Source organism: Monodon monoceros, unplaced genomic scaffold (assembly GCF_005190385.1).
Source record: "Monodon monoceros isolate NGI ecotype Baffin Bay Population unplaced genomic scaffold, NGI_Narwhal_1 Super_Scaffold_15, whole genome shotgun sequence".
Classification (NCBI taxonomy): Eukaryota; Metazoa; Chordata; class Mammalia; order Artiodactyla; family Monodontidae; genus Monodon; species Monodon monoceros.
Window position 1 is genome coordinate 38,888,528 of NW_021703771.1, and position 17,148 is coordinate 38,905,675.

At 41.3% G+C, this 17,148-nt stretch overlaps 1 protein-coding gene across 3 annotated transcripts in view; it reads left to right on the forward strand.

The window, feature by feature from the left end:
• The window catches only part of ARMC2 (armadillo repeat containing 2), a 107,072-nt gene that overhangs the window by 42,830 nt on the left and 47,094 nt on the right, over positions 1 to 17,148 (forward strand). For all 3 annotated transcript variants that reach the window (XM_029223363.1, XM_029223364.1, XM_029223365.1), the window contains 3 exons: positions 1,700 to 1,875; positions 6,929 to 7,031; positions 8,632 to 8,855. In XM_029223363.1, coding sequence (XP_029079196.1) covers positions 1,700 to 1,875; positions 6,929 to 7,031; positions 8,632 to 8,855 — 503 coding nt within the window. The remainder of the gene's footprint in view (positions 1 to 1,699; positions 1,876 to 6,928; positions 7,032 to 8,631; positions 8,856 to 17,148) is intronic.

A 17,148-nucleotide genomic window follows, 5' to 3' on the forward strand; every position in this document is an offset into this window, starting at 1 on the left:
TTGTAATGAATAGGTATCTTATGGGGAGAAGTTACTTTGAGTCTGCCTTGCTTTCCGTTACTCATCAAACTTTCACCCACTAGCTTTAGCCCCGTGAGGATCTTGATGGCTCTTAGATTCAAGCTGTCTTTTGAGGCTACATGGCAGTTCTAACAGACTAACTGGTAGAAAGAGGTAATTTGATCAACAGTTTAAAATTTGACCCGGGAGCCTTCCTTTTTAATTTCTTGTAAGCTAAAACAGCTACTCTTAAGTAGAACCCACCAGGCTGAAGAGTTTGCGGAGGGAAGTATTAGAAAAATACCTTGATGTCTACCCACTGCCACAGAGTAGCCCTCAGCCTGGACTTGGGCTTTGTGAAGAAACTGCCAGTAACAGAAGAATAAAACAACAAAACAAAACTATTTCTTACAGTAGAGCTCAGGTTTTTCCCTTTATTTAAAGTTAGTCGAAGTCATTTCCCATCAATTCATTTATTTAAGCGTGTAACTGAAAGGCATGGAAGGTTACTTAGCTATTGAGGTTTAAAATTTTTTCTTAGATGTTATTGTTGAAAAGAGCTAAAAATGGCCTGAGTCATTTCCTTCTGCAGGCGCACACTTCCTCTATGCGGGCTTTCAAGAGCACATTATGGTATTTATTTAAGATTGGTTTCCTACTTTTAAATTTTGTGACGGAATCTATCAGAGATAATATTTTTCAACTGAATGCCTTATACCTTGGACCCTCGTATTCCCCTCCTGTTCTAGTTTGTGTGCTACTTTTCTTCCTTGTATGCCTGTTGGTAGGGCTACCACTTGCAAAAATTGCTTTCCTCAGAATCCCAATTATAAAATGAAGTGGTCTAGGTCTCCCGTTTCCTAACTAAAGCCTTCTTTTTATTATCCTCTTTGCTAATACGCACCTCCAAATAATGGTGGATGTGGTGACATTTTGAGATTTTTTTCCACTTGCGCCTTCCTTTCTCAGATAATGAGCATTATTCTCATAGGAAAATGTTGATCAGCGTTTTTATCAATAGACGTATTAGAAAATGAATCTGCATTGAACTATGTTATAGGCTGTCAGTACAGTATTTTCACTGCACCATGCACTGTTGGTACAAAGATGTGTCAGACATGGTTCCTACTCACTTAGCATGACATCTATTTGAGGGCATTGGGCATGTAACACAACATGCATATATATGCGAAAAATAGCAGTATTTGTTGAATGGTGCACCTTTTCTAGAGGAGCCAGAAAGTAAACAGAGCCTTGAAGGACCAAAATCAGTAGGGACGAGGGTAAGGAGAACATCCTGGGCCCTTGGAACTGTGTGGCGGAGGGTCGACGGCAGAGTCGTGAGTGGAATGCTTCTGGGGCCCTGAGCAGAGCATTGGTGGGTGGCTCATCAGGAATAAAGGAGAGCAGCTGAGATAATGCAGTTCCACTTCTCAATACACTCTTTGAAAGGCTGTGTGTTTTAGATAAGCTGATTAGTGAAGAAGTCAACATGGTAGGAGGTGGAGCAACAAAATGGAAAAAAAAAAATCAGGTAGATGGAAATGATAAGAAACGGAAAAAAAAAGAAACATAGTTCAGGAATTTGAAGATGTCCGGGGAACTAATTATGGGGTTTTACTTACACTTTCTGTGTTTGACACACTTGTAAACTTGACCTCAATGAGTAAGTTCTGCTTTGCTCTCTTTGCCCTGACAGAAGAAAACATTGAAACGGTTTGTGCTGCTTGCACACAGCTTCACCACGCTTTAGAGGAAGGAAACATGCTTGGAAGTAAATTTAAGAGAAGAAGTATTCTCCTGAAGACCCTATATAAACTTGTTGATGTTGGCTCAGACTTGCTGAGCCTTAAACTTGCAAAAATTATTCTAGCAGTAAGTTTTTCCTTCCTCTGGTCTCGTAGACTGTAGCACGTAAAAGTTCTGTTTAATGCTTTATTTGTAAATATTACAAAGGAGATTAGAAATGCAGTGTGTTTGTTTAGAATCTTGAAAAAAAATTAAGGTGGTAAACTGACATCCCAGAATTTTGACCAGAAAGTACCATCTAAGGAACTACGGCTGAGTACAGATAAAATGTTCAAATGAACGCTTACACATGGACTGTGGCAAGGTTTTTAAAAAAAAAGTGACAACAGGCAAACACATTCAAAACAGTCATTCAGGTAACCTGACTGGAGATCAGTATCGGAGAGCAGACTGTGGCTTCTGCCCTACGGTTTCTGCTGGGTGCTTGGTTCTATCACGTGATTTAATAAATAACTTCAGATAACTTGGGCTGTGGTCATAGTGGCCAGGTGCTTTATGAGGCCGCGTGAAACAGAACCAGCTGCTTGGTGGTCATAGAAGGCTCCTGTGAGGTGTTAGAAGAAAAGGCCAGACACCTTTAATAAAAGTATGTAGAAGCTCTGTCTCAAACAAAATGATATCATTGTTTGAGGGCAGCCCTTTGTTGTCACAGCCATAAACAGTTGGAACCAAAAGATAAGACACAATTATTATAGACCGTTCTAAGAGAGCCGCTAAAACAAATGAATGAAGCTTTGTTTACCTGGTTTCATAAAAGTAAAAGCTATTAACACCCGTAATTCATATAATTTAAAATCTTAAAGTACACAGTGAAGGTAAGTGTTGGCATACTTACTAATAGTTTAGTAAGGGTGCCCTCTATTTCTTACTTTGAAGCATTTCATAAAGCAGAATATTCTGACTACACATTCCATGCAGTGTTTTGGAGAAGTACGTTCTTATTTAGCTGCCACCCTAAACTATTCACCCTCTTTGTAAAAACTGTGATATGACACGTGATGCAGAAAGCAACATTTCCTTGAAATAATGATTTCAGTAGTAGTTTAATCCCATCTCATTGGTGAAAATGGATCAGTTTTAATGAAACAGAAAGACCATAAACCACAGGGAGGATTTAAACTCAGAAGTTGTAAGTAGAGATGAAAAGATAACTGCACGCTTGCCCAGTTCCTTCTCCAGCCCTGGATTTGGGGCACCTCCTGGCCCAGGAGACCCCAGTGTGAGGCTGGAGGGCTCTACTGGTGTAGCTGCCCTGGGCTGGACCCAAGCAACCAGCTGCCCAGGGACTGCCTTTGTTTTTCATCCTAGGCATTGTGCTCTGTACCAAGTAAGTAAATAAATAAAAGAGAGAAAGGAAGAAGGAAAACGCCATGAATTTGTTAATGCTCTGCAGAGAAAATGTCATCTTGGTTATTAAAGGTGCCATTCAAATTAATTATATACATGGCACAATTTAAATATTTTAGGGCAAAAGGCTGCGATCTGCCAGGCAGTGAACACATTCTGAACGAAACATACGTTTAGATAAAGCCCTTTCCATGACACTGACCGCCTGGCTGAATTGGGCAAGACCGCTAGGCTACAGTCCAGAGTGCGGAGGTGGGTGGGCTGTCCTTTTTGATTGAGTGTAGATGGCGGCCAGGATCGACCAACAAGTCCCACTTCCCATCTGCCACGTGAATCTTCTATAATGCTCCAGGCAAGACATTGCTTCCCTTAGACCTTGGTAATGGGGTTCTATGTAAATTTTTTTTTAAAGGACATCATAAAAAGCTGTTGAAGAAAAAAAATTTGACAAAAAACTGAAGATAATAGGAGTAAAATTTTTTAAAATAACTTCTGCTAAGATTTTATCTACCAGTTTAATATTATAATTCAGACATTTAAAATTATTTATAGTTAAAAAAAAATCCAGTGAGTTTAATGTTAGTTCTGATTTCTTGCATTCTTTGGTTAAGTGGGGTTTGCCAGATAGCCATTTTCATTTTAACCTTTGTATCAAAAAAATCTTACAAAAATATATCTGCCTATTTTAAGATTTTTTAAGAGTACAAACATATATACAGTGTGAAAGCAACTACATTCAGGAAGGGAGGACAATCTAACATCCTATATAGGGGGAAAAACAGAAAAGAAATAGCAGTATGTCAACAGTGACTATATATAGTGGCAGTGTTATGAGTGATTTTTAAACTTCCCTTTTCTTTAATTTTCCAAATTTGCTTTAAATAAACTCCTATGTTTAACATAAAGGTGAACTACCCCACTGCAAGAGCCTACTTTGTGCCAGGGAATGAAAGTGAATAAAATAACCCCTGCCCTGCAGGCTGGCCATGTAGCAGGAGAGACAGAGAGTAAACACTTGAAGTGCTAAAGGGGCTGATGAGCACTGTGGGAAAAAAATAAAGCAGAGTAAAGGGAATGGCCTGTGTTGGGGCAAGTGCTGTTTTATACAGTGTAGTCTGTATTCCTTGCATATAATTTAATGTTTTATTGTCTTTTTTTGTCTCAAAGTCATAATTTTACAGTTACCAAAAGGGAAGGTATAGGAATTTGCTCTGAATGTAAACTGACCTTATTAGCAGGCCTGGAAATGGTGGGGTTTGTTGGGGGTTTTTTAAATGAAAACTCTGATACCAGGTGTTCTTTTTTTGTTGTTGTTGTTTTCTGTCCCACTTTTCACTAAAAATATAAGTCTTGGAGTGGGGAGTGTGGTTAGTTGTATTCATTCATTTATTCAACAAGTTTCACTAAGTACATAGCAGATGCTATGTTCCACATGTAGAAAGAGTAACAAATCATGGTTTTGACCTCAAAGGCTCATAATGTAGTGGAAGATTGCCAACAGATTAAAATATATTCCCGAATATAAAGGGCAATATATATTTCCATTGATGCAGATTTTTTTTCTCTCTAGTCAGCTTTTTTTCCCTAGGTTTTTAAACAACATTTTAAAAATACCTAAACATTGAAAACATTTTTTTTAAGTTTCCATTTCCTTTTTTCATCCTGAGAACAGAAAGAATTTCCATTCTGCCACGTGTGACAGTTTCTGAGCCTTCCATAACAGAGCTTCTCAGACTTGAATGTACACACGATCCCCTGGCAAAGTTGTAAAATGCAGATTCTGGTTCAATACGGCTGGTGGGGCCTGAGATTCTGCATTTCTAATACACACCCAGGTGATGCTGAGATGAGATGACATGGCCTGTCTGAGGAGCAGACTCTTCAGTTGCAAAATGGGAATGACTACAGCTAATTTGCAGGGTTTGCTCTGAGATGTCATGAAAAGCACCAGAGCAGAGGGGCAGACAGAAGCTGCTCCATGAATAATACTCACCTCCCCCTTTCTCTCCAGCTCGGGACTGACCACGTTCACCTTGGTATTTCCTACAGCAAACAGCACAGTGCCTGGTACACAATAGGAGCTCAATAATATTTGTGGATCAAATATAGAATGAATCTTTTAAAAATATGTCTGACAAATTCCATTATCTTTTTTTTTTTTTACTAGCTGAAAACTCATTAATAAACAATATTGAGGGCTTCCCTGGTGGCGCAGTGGTTGGGAATCCGCCTGCCAATGCAGGGGACACGGGTTTGATCCCTGGTCTGGGAAGATCCCACATGCCGCAGAGCAACTAAGCCCGTGCACCACAACTACTGAGCCTGTGCTCTTGTAGCAGCGCATGGTCTCTAGGCATGCGGGCTTCAGTAGTTGTGGCCCTAAATAAATAAAATTTAAAAAATAAGTAAACAATATTGAAGATAACTTTAAGGATACTTTTTTTCTTTTTTTTAGATTAATTATTTTTGGCTGCGTTGGGTCTTTGTTGCTGCACGCGGGCTTTCTCTACTTGGCGGCGAGCAGGAGCTACTCTTCGTTGCGGTGCGCGGGCTTCTCACTGCGGTGGCTTCTCTTGTTGTGGAGCACGGGCTCTAGGCACGTGGGCTCAGTAGTTGTGGCTCCAGAGTGCAGGCTCAGTAGTTATGACGCACGGGCTTAGTTGCTCCGCGGCACGTGGGATCGTCCCAGACTAGTACTTGAATCCGTGTCCCCTGCATTGGCAGGCTTATTCTTAACCACTGTGCCACCAGGGAAGACCCTTTTTTTTAAGGATACTTTTTAATTATAAAATAATGACCTCTATGCCATCCTTTTCACACAGATATATTTATTTGTTCAGATGACCTCATTCCTACAAATATATTCTACACCCTTGCAATGAGGGCACGTGGTATTTCCATCTTACAGTAGGTTATGTCTTTTTATGCATGGTGCTCACTGTTATACTTTTGTGACGGCTTAATATGAATAGTATTGATGTTCCCCAATTTATTAAATTATTCTTAAATGTTGGGCATTTAGGATTTTTTATTTTAATTTTTACTACTTTACATAAATATGCAGCTAATTTAGACCATTTGATTCAGTCCTCCTATACTGTGTTTTTTTTTTAAAGAGTATACTTCCTTATTGCTTAATTTACTTGAATATTTTTCTGTGATTTAGAAGGTAATTTTAACCTTTGAACGTTACTTGCGACTTTCTCAAAGCATTCCAGAAATAGGCTTAAAATATTGTAATAAATACATATGTATTATCTAATCAAAGAATATTACTTTTTCATTTTATTTTATACAAATGATAAATATAATTGTACTTTTCCCCTTTCTTTTCTTTCCTTCACCTCCATGATGTATTCTTTTCTAGGTTAGTTTAATCTGAAATTTTAGTATCCATCTTCCTTTACTTTTGTGGAAGGCAGTTACTCCATTTAATTAAATTTATCAACATCAGCCCCCCCTTTTCCTCATATATTCTTTGAAAAGTAATAATTTCACATATAAGCATGAGACTTTATGAAGTAAGAAATAAAGGCTTATCATTAAAAGGTGCTTACTCTAAATATCACTTACATTGTTTACTATAAGTGAGTTAATTAGATACCATAGTTGGCAAATATGAGGCCAAAACTTTTGAAAGTTGATTTCCTTAGAACTTTTATTTATGTTTTAAAAATTCTCTTGCCACACTTTTTAAATGAGATGTTTATGTTTAAAAATTATGGCATATCTTTATTTCCCTGCAGTGGAAATGTGATTTCTTTCTCTGCAGCTTAAAGTGAGTGGAAAGAATCTTCTTAATGTCTGCAAGCTTATATTTAAAATTAGCAGGAGTGAGAAGAATGATTCTCTGATTCAAAATGATGGCATTCTGGGTGAGTATTATTCAGCACTACCATTGAGCAAATGTTGTACTTGAGTATGAATGAAAAGTTTGGAGAGCAAAGTTATAATTAATGATAACTGGAATATTTTATTTTCTCATAATATGCAGAAGTTAGGTGATGCCTGTTTTTTCTCTGTCCTCTATGTTTTCCATGTTTCACTTAATGTATCCTTTGGAACCTAGGAGGATAGCCTGCTATTTTTTTTTAAATGCCTGTAGTAATAATATATAATTTATAAAGTGGTTCCTATTTAAAAATTCATTTCCTGGTCTTGGTTTTACTACTAGAAAAAATACATTTAATAGTGTTTGACATAATTGAAATGTTTGATCTTTTGATATAGTAGGAATGATTAGAACTGGGAAAACATCTATAACTGTTGTATAAAATTGACATCACAGTGTGTCAGATGTGTTTCAAATATGTAGGTAGAGGAGTTTTAATACATTCTAATTATCTAGCTAATAATGTGTAATTCTTTATATACCCTTAAATAATTAAGATGCTTAAATAGTTACCTAAACAGAAATCTTTTATGAATTAGTATTGTTGATCTAAGGGAAGGCAGCAACATGGAAAAGGCTTTAAGTCCTCTTTTTGCAGCATAGGATAAATGGTCTTCTTCTTTCTTTTTTTTTTTTTTAATCCCAGCAGACAGGGACAAAGCCAGTACTGAAAGAAATTTCCAACACTGAATCAGCTCACTGAGAGTAAGAGACTAAAAACAAAGAAAGGTTCTGACAGATGATCACATTGACATTAATAAAAATTAATGTGAGATAGGCATGTTTAACTTTATCAGAGCTGCCTGGATTAATCCTAAAACCTAGTACTTGTATGTTATTTGGATGGATGTTCTTTAAGTTGTCTTGGGAAAGGGGGGATGTTATATTCGAAGCACCCCTTTCTACTGTTGAGATACTTTTAAAAGTTCCTATCTTGATTAACTTTCCATTCATAGAGCAACCAGTATATTCTTAAAGGTTTGTTGAAATTTAACTCTTAAATTGCTTTGATTATTAGTTATTCTATAATAACTCAAACTGTTTGTAACCAAAAATAAAGTTTGGCAAATATTAATAAGAGGCAAGGAATGGTGGGCTTCCCTGGTGGCGCAGTGGTTGAGAGTCCGCCTGCTAATGCAGGGGACGCGGGTTCGTGCCCCGGTCCAGGAGGATCCCACATGCCGCGGAGCGGCTGGGCCCGTGAGCCATGGCCGCTGAGCCTGCGCGTCTGGAGCCTGTGCTCCGCAACGGGAGAGGCCACAATAGTGAGAGGCCCGCGTACCCCAAAAAAAAAAAAAAAAAAAAAAAAAAAAAAGGCAAGGAATGGCACTCAGTTAAAAGAACACTTTCTTATTTACATATAATAATCCCATCCTTTTCCTGTCATTACTGTTACAGAGATTTGTCTTAGCTAAAAGTAAGCTTTCCTGTTTATGCCATGTGAGCAACTCTTCACAAGCATTTGAATGTAGGTTCTGGCTAACATTTTACAAATCGTATTTGATGTTCACATACAAGTGCTTTAATATCTCTCTTTCCAGCTGTTCTACTCATCCATTTGTAATAATTCATCTTTTTGACAGAATCATTATTGGAGGTCCTGAGAAGTGAAGAGCTGCAAGCTAACACCGAAGCTTTCTTATACTGCATGGGGGTGATCAAATTCATTTCTGGAAATCCAGGATTTCTTCATGAAATGATTGGCAAAGGTGCTGTAGAAATATTGATGAATTTGATGACACAAATAAACGAGAACACCAAGGAGTCTGGTACATGTTTGCCTAATTCGGGCCACTTGTTAGTCCAAGTAAGTATTTTACTTGAAAGAGTTAGACGTGTAAAGTTAGTCTTCATGTTGTCTAATACCACTTACCTGCCAGTGGGTGTAACGGGAAACAGTTGGGCTGTTATCTGTAGCCAGGTGAGGGTGCCCAGCCTCGGGGATCAGGGTGGCAGCCCTAGCCACACCTCTGCCCCGTGTGTGCCCATTTCCTCTGGAAAGGCTATTCCATAGCTTTTCACGGAGCATGTCTCCAGCATGTAGACATCTATTTCCACTACCCTGCGGAGAAAGCAAGACTGGAAGAATGAAAAATTAGCACCTCTTCAAAACAATTGCATGTTATAATCAGAATTTTAATAGGCAGAGTGTTAACTTTCAGAGTTTAAGACAGGTCTAGCCTGGAGATTGTTCATGAAGATTGGTAGCTTATATCATAAATATTGTATCTACAGTAAAGAAAACAGAATTTAATGACACTGAGTGGACAGTTGCTGAGGGCGTGTGTAGACGGCGGTAGCAAAGCCAGATACATTTAGTATGACCAGGGCAGGAAGAAAAAATGTGTTATGTGTTAGAGTTTCATTACTTCTTTTGCGGCAGATTAAATTTCATAGTTGAATTATTTTCATTGGAGCTGCTTCAGGTCTCATATTCTTCTTTAGAAGAGATTTTACTCTTTAATAGCATTTGTATATCAGATAATAGCATCTTTGGTGTAATAATTGATGAGATTTGAAATGTGCTTGTCAGTTAATGGGGCTTGATCAAGGACTGCGTGCTCGAAGCCTTGGGGAAAGTGTGCTAAAAATTAGATTTAGGCCCTGCCTTAAAGATGCTAAAAGTGTATATGATAATTATTAATTTTGGACTTTGTGGTCTGTCTCCATTTCAAAAAGGACTGTGAAAACCTCCTTTAGTTATGAGTGATTCAAAATTCTACTGGATGTGCCATCTTTTGGCTAGGGAGACTTAAGTAACATTATTTTCATGCTCACAGTGTTATGGAGTTATTTAAATTTTTCCCTCAATGAAAATAGTTATTTGGGTTATATAATTATTATGTTTCTTGTTAAAATGCAAAAAAAGAAGTATGAGGAAGAGTGTAAAAATCACCTGAATTATTTTCACCCTTAGATAATCCACCTCCAACATTTTAGTAACCATTCTTCCATGCATTTTACATGCATATATATTATATACACTTACATATGTATAATTTTATATAATTCTTGATTTTTATCATGAACTTCCTCTTTCTAAGAGTTTTTTTTGCTTGTTTTCCGTCACCCTCTTTTCCTCCTTGTTTCTCCTCCTGGTTCTCCCTGTTAGCCAATATTGTTCACACAGATGTGCTCAGCACCTTTTAATACACTCATAGGTTTTCTTTTTTTTTATATAAATTTATTTTTATTTATTTTTGGCTGCATTGGGTCTTCATTGCTGTGTGCGGGCTTTCTCTAGTTGCGGTGAGCAGGGGCTACTCTTCGTTGAGGTGCGCGGGCTTCTCATTGAGGTGGTTTCTCTTGTTGCGGATCACGTGGTCTAGGTACGTGGGCTTCAGTAGTTGTGGCACGTGGGCTCAGTAGTTGTGGCTCGCGGACTCTAGAGCGCAGGCTCAGTAGTTGTGGTGCACGGGCTTAGTTGCTCCGCAGCATGTGGGATCTTACCGGACCAGGGCTGAAACCCATGTCACCTGCATTGGCAGGCAGATTCTTAACCACAGTGCCACCAGGGAAACCCCACTCATAGGTTTTCAAAAATGGAATATTCTGTGCACATCTCTTTTCTATTTTAACAATACATAGTAAAAAAACTCAATAGACTTATTCTTTTTATTGGCAGCATAATATTCTGTGATGAAGATGTACCTCAGATTCTCAACCATTCTTCCATTGAGATACTCTGCTTTTAATTTTTATGTAAAAGCTTTTGGAATTCTTGTCTTGTTTTAAAAAGCTCTTTCATGTATATATATAGTTGTCCCTCAGCATCCATGGGGGACCTGCCCCAGATACTAAAGTCCACAGATGCTCAGGTCCCATACTCGGTCCTCTGTATCCACGGATACAGTACACCGTCCGTGGTTAGTTGAATCTGTAGATGCGGAACCTACAGATAGGAGTGCTGACTGGATATATGTATATGCATTTATATATTTATACATAATTTATAAATTTAAAAATAAAAACAAATATATAAATGTATTTGTATAGAATAAAAATATATAATTAAATCAGTTGGTATAAAGGAGAATTGAGTATTATTGTGACCAAAAATACATCAAATCCAGAGCTAGAACCTCTGGTATGCTAGTATGTACAGTGCACTTCTCCCTACACTCCTCTCCTTTCCCTCTTCCCTTGCTTCGGCCTCCTCAAACGCAAACTGACTCAGTGGGTCAGATGCCCCTTTCTTGTCCCGAGGTCCTTGCGTCCCTCTAGGGTGTGGGGGAAAGGTCACTGTAGTAACTCCCTCCTCGCTGCCCACCACCACTCACCGGGCACTGTCATCATGTCCAAAGCCTTCCTCTGAGCCTGCCTGGCATCTGGCGGGGGAGGGGCTTACACAGCCCGAGGCCTCTCTCAGGAGCGCAGTCAGCAGCCCACGTCCCAGTCCAGCAGGAGAAAGGGGCCCATTATTGCCTCCACCTGAGAATGTGCTCCTGCTGTGGTCACCAAGAGCCATTTGTGTCAACTGTACACTGTCACTATGTGTATGTACGTTTACAAACTTGGGGGAAGGGAGATATTGTTTTAGGGTATTTCATTTGCAGAATCCCCTGAACTGGACATTCCCTTGTGTTTAATTAAAACAAAGAAAAACTGTTTTGTATCATCCAAATGATAAAAATGTAAGCAACTTGACTTCACTATAAGAACAGATGAAAATCTCTGCTCTTGCGAATGTGTCGCACTGACTGGCTTTTTACCAGCTCGCTCATGTGCACATTCACCCAAACAGATCTGGCCATGGGCAGAATTGTTCAATTGCACCAGCCTTCAGAACCGGTAACTCTAGCTCAAGGCATTTTTTAAAAGCAACTTTGTTCAATTGAAAAAATAAATAAATGACTTGCGGCTGTACTAATAGAATAATGTCTGTAAGCCAGAGAGAACACAGCAAGGCAAAAAGATAAGGGCAGGACTTCCTCTCCTTTATGACTTTAACTGCTGTTAAACTTTGTGCATTCTGCCATCTGACCCAGTGCTAGAGTCGTCCTGTCTCCCTAAAGCAGCCCTGTTGGAGGCCATTGAATGAGTAGAAGGCGTGTGAAGCTGGGTCCTGCAGGTTGTGTAGGATTTGGGAAACTGTCACCGAGGAAAAGGGATACGGTGTGTTTGGGGGCTGCTGAAAAGGTAGGTCTGTCCAGAGCAGAGAGTTCCGTGGGGGAGGCGTGGGAGGTGAGATTCAGAGGCTACGGTCATGGGCCTCGAATACCAGGCTGCAGAGTGCAGACTTGGAGTAACACAGAGCGGCTGGAGGTCAGTGCAAGGGGAGGAGGAGATGAGATCAGAGTGGCAGACAGGTGGGCATGCGCAAGATGTTAAACTGATAAAGGCCAAAAAGCTGAAATGTGGCAGGAGGAAAGTGTGTCAGTGGTACGGACGGATTGGAGGGTTAAGATCTCACACACAGCAGCCCCAATTAAGAGGTGTTGCTGCAGTTATTAGATTTTAGACTGATTATAATGGAGCTAAAGGATCGAGATCAAGGAATGGGCACGAAAGAAAAAAAGCTCCTCCACAGCATAGGGGCCAGCGATGCTTAGAGGAAAAAATACTGAAGTGTTGAGATTTTTGAAAGTTTCCTTTGCATTGTTCCTTACATATATGTATTTGTGTACACATACATGTATGTTTATTACTGCACCACTGACATCAAGAGACATTGATTTCACAAGTGTTTATGCGGTGGCTGCTCTGTGCCAGGCGTGCTTTGGGTGGTTAGTAAGGCAGTGGAGGGCAAGAGAGCTTGCCAGTAGGGGCCTACTTTTTAAATTTATTTATTTATTTATTTATTTTTGGCTGTGTTGGGTCTTCGTTTCTGTGCGAGGGCTTTCTCTAGTTGTGGCAAGCGGGGGCCACTCTTCATCGCGGTGCGCGGGCCTCTCGCTGTCATGGCCTCTCCCGTTGCGGAGCACAGGCTCCGGACGCGCAGGCTCAGCGGCCATGGCTCACAGGCCCAGTTGCTCCGTGGCATGTGGGATCCTCCCAGACCAGGGCCCAAACCTGTGTCCCCTGCATTGGCAGGCAGGTTCTCAACCACTGCGCCATCAGGGAAGCCCAGGGGGCCTACTTTTTGATGATCCGCATGTCCAGATAATAGTATTCTGATGCCCTATACTTTGACAAAGCTCTGGTACTTCCACGAGTTCAGTTCTACCTGTCAGATGCTTAATAGCATTTTGAGAAGGTTGAGAGGATGATTGTTGATGCTCAGAGGGACCAGCACCACTTCCCACTAAGTGGAAGGATTAATATTCCCAGTCTGGCAAAACTGGAGACGGGAGCTTGTCTGCAAAATCATTAGCGTAAAGAAGGTTAATCTGTGCATGATCACTAAATTCCAGAATGTTAGGCTTTCGGGAGAGCTCCTTGAAACCTGGAAAAAGAGAAATACAGGCCAGATAAAAGGCTAGGCCCTCTAGATTCCAGCATTAAATCGCATCACTTAAGGAGGTGACACAGACGAAATAGGGGTTTGTCAATATTAATCTCAGTGGATTATCAGGAGGTGTTAGGGTTCCTTTCTGGCTTATAAGGCCCAACAATTGGGAAGGGATAATACAGGAACTGAGGAAAATTCCTGGAGTCACCTCCATCAGAAAGTCTGTTGTGGTTTCCATCGTGCCCCCTTTCTGGGGACTGGAGAAGAGTCTTTTGTATGCGTCACAATCACAAACAAGCCCCAATTTCCCTGGTGTCTCATTTGTCCTCTTGTGTCTTGGGGACACTATGTACAAAGCTGCTTTACCGTAATTGAAGAAAATCTCAAGGTACTCACATTTACAGTTAGGTAATTTGTAGGTATATAACGTAACTATTAAACCCAGGTTGATTTAAACTAATGTTCCTATTTTTATGGATTCCTTCGTATTTCCAGCCTTTTCTTCTTTACAGCCTGACCCACTTGATTTTGAGTTCAATTCCTAGAGAAATATATTCTTTCCCTGCTTCAGATTTAACATTTTTGAAGTTAGAACTGTCTGGCACCCCCCCGCCCCCCAGATAACATGGTTTCTTTCCTTCGTCTTACACCTGGTCTCTCTTCTCTGACCTCCAAACCTGCCGCCCAGAGGGTCCTTCAAGTCCTAATCTTTCACCCTTCTTGCTCAGTACAGCTCCACTGTCCAATTCTTCCTTTTTCTGAGCGCAAGTTTCTCAGGAAGGTCGGTCCTCCCACCCCTTGGCAGTCCCTCTCCTCCACTTTGGCTCTAGAGTGTGGGGAAAAGGAGAGTGAATTAAACAGAGATTTGACCCTGGGTAGCTCAGAAAATGATAATGTTATTGTCAGAAATTAGGGGGTTACGTAAGGGAACTGATTTGGCGAGAGGAGGGAGGGAAATGATGTAATTAGCCCTCGTGTAAAACTTTAAGGTGCCAGCAGAACAACCAAGTGGGACTGTCCGGTGGGAAACTGGAGAGAAGAACCCATGCTTAGCAGAGAAATTAAAGCCAGAAAAGCAGACTTAGCGTCATCTACATGGAGCTGACCGTTGAAGTCAAGAAAGACGATGATACTACTCAAGGGGAGAGTAGAGGGAGAGAGGAGGGCTAGAGGAGGGCTGAGGACAGGTTCCATAAAATGGCCAGATTTGTGGAATAGGGAGAGACAAGAGAAGTGGCCAGAAAATTCAGAAAGGACAGTGTGTGGAAGAGGGTAGAGAATTTAAGAGCAAGGGTTGGTCAGCTTTGGCAAGTGCTACGGCAAGCACACGGGGGAAGAGGAATTCCGCTACTGTGCGGGGCAATTTGAGTGGGCAGGTGGGGTCGCGTCCTGTTGCAGGGGGTCTGTCCACACTCTCTTTAAATCTTAAATGATTTCTTTATCTCTACACTTTTAAATTAAGAGATGTTTCGGGGGCTTCCCTGGTGGCACAGTGGTTTGAGAGTCCGCCTGCCGATGCAGGGGAGGAGGGTTCATGCCTCGGTCCGGGAGGGTCCCGCGTGCCGCGGAGCGGCTGGGCCCGTGAGCCATGGCCGCTGGGCCTGCGCGTCCGGAGCCTGTGCTCCTAGGCGGGAGAGGCCACAGGGGTGAGAGGCCCGCGTACCGCAAAAAAAAAAAAAAATACAGTTGGGTTTTTGTTTTTTAATTTCTAAGCCCTAGAGTAAACTCCCCGCTTTGGCTGATGCGAGTTCGCTCCTGTATTGTGTATTCCACATCCCCAGCACGCGGTACTGTCGTCTTCTGGAGCCCTGATGGTCCCTCTGGCTTTGTGCCCGGCGGGGACAGGGCTCAGTGCTGCCTCATGGACTAATGACGGGAGCACAGGCCTGAACTGGCGGTTCAGCTCTGACGTTCTGTGAGCCTCACCCTCCTCATCTCCCAGTGACTGGCCGTGCCTGGGGTAGAGGGTAGTCAGGAGAGTTAAACAAGATGATCTATTGAAGCACCTAGAACAGGACATGGCACGTAGATGGCACTCGGCTGAAATTTATTAAACAAAGTGAGATCAGAATCACCAAAACTTGAAGCTTCGGGCTTCCCTGGTGGCGCAGTGGTTGAGAGTCCGCCTGCCGATGCAGGGGACACGGGTTCGTGCCCCGGTCCAGGAAGATCCCACATGCCGCAGAGCGGCTGGGCCCATGATCCATGGCCGCTGAGCCTGCACGTCTGGAGCCTGCGTGTCTGGAGCCTGTGCTCTGCAACGGGAGAGGCCACAGCAGTGAGAGACCCGCGTACTGCAAAAAAAAAAAAAAAAAAAGCTTGAAGCTTCAAAGAGCAATTATTTCTGATAAGAAAAAATTAATCACAACAATTAAGACGACAGAGTTAAAGATGGATTTCATCTTTGTGTATTTTGTGTATGTGTGGCTTTCCTTTTTATCTTTTATTTTGAACTCAGTATAGGTTCATAAGATGTTGCAAAAATAGTAGAGGGGTCCTATTTACCCAATCACCCTGCTTCTCCCAGCGATGACATCTTACGTAACTGTAGGACATTATTAAAAGGGGGAAACTGATATGGGTACGGTACAATTAACTGTTTTACTTATTTGCATATTATTTTTGAGATTAGGTGAGTCTCTTTTTTTGTCACAGTATTTAGTTTGGTCATTAGGCTTGCTAATTTTTTAATGATGTATTTGTTAGTGGGAAGGGGAGCTATTCCTGCTTATGAGGTTTCCCTCCTATAGAGGAATACCCAGTAGTGTAATGACCACTCAGTCATCCAACTGGCATGAGAGAGCGGGCAGTCAGAGCCTACTCTTCCCTTTCCTGGGAAAGGGCTACGTATAGGCAACTCTTGTTCAACTTTGACTCTCCGCGGATGGCATACCTGAAGATTTGGGGGAGTCAGAGATCCCACACATGTAACGCCTTGGGCTTTGAATTAGAAATAAGAGAGAGACTAAGGCAGATGGGGAAGAAAGTTGAAGGATGTAGTTTATAGCTGAGGTGGGTGTGCTTCCTAATCCTGAGCCCCTGAATCAGATTTGCCCGCCCAGTCACAGGCCACACCTGCCCCAGGAGGAGCAGAGGAGGGCGCCTGTGCTCACCAAGCAGGAAGTGAGGGGTGGAGAGTGACCAGGAGATTATGCTAAGAAATGTCACCTCACAAGGAAGGAACATCAGGTGTGGGAAGTAAGTATTCCTGTACCACCTGCTTCTGGGGAGAGCCATTTGCTTTTCAATTCTGTCATATCTGCTCAGTCTCATCTCTTCCCTGTAGACATATTAGTTGTGGCAATAAAGAAATGTCACTAACTTTAACATGTAATTCTGAAAATCAGTGTTATTACTCTGCAGTTCTTAAAGCAGCATCTTTTCCAGACTCATTTTCCTTATTTTACTGCTCTGGCATTCTGTATAGTCTAGATGGCATTCAAATTTCAGCTGTATTGATACATATAATGGCCACAACTGGAAGAATCAGCTACCTACTCATTTTACCAAGGTAACTGACATAGTGGCAGTAAATGGAGAAACAATAACAAACATAGGCAAATGTTAAATAAGAGTCTCAAAGTAGGGCACTGGAGCTTGAGGGCAGAACCATTTCCTGCAGAAGTAGGACACTCATGGTAGGAATGTGCCAGATAGGCTCCACAGCCAGGCACCAAGCAGTGCTGAGGACTGGGAATTAATATTACTT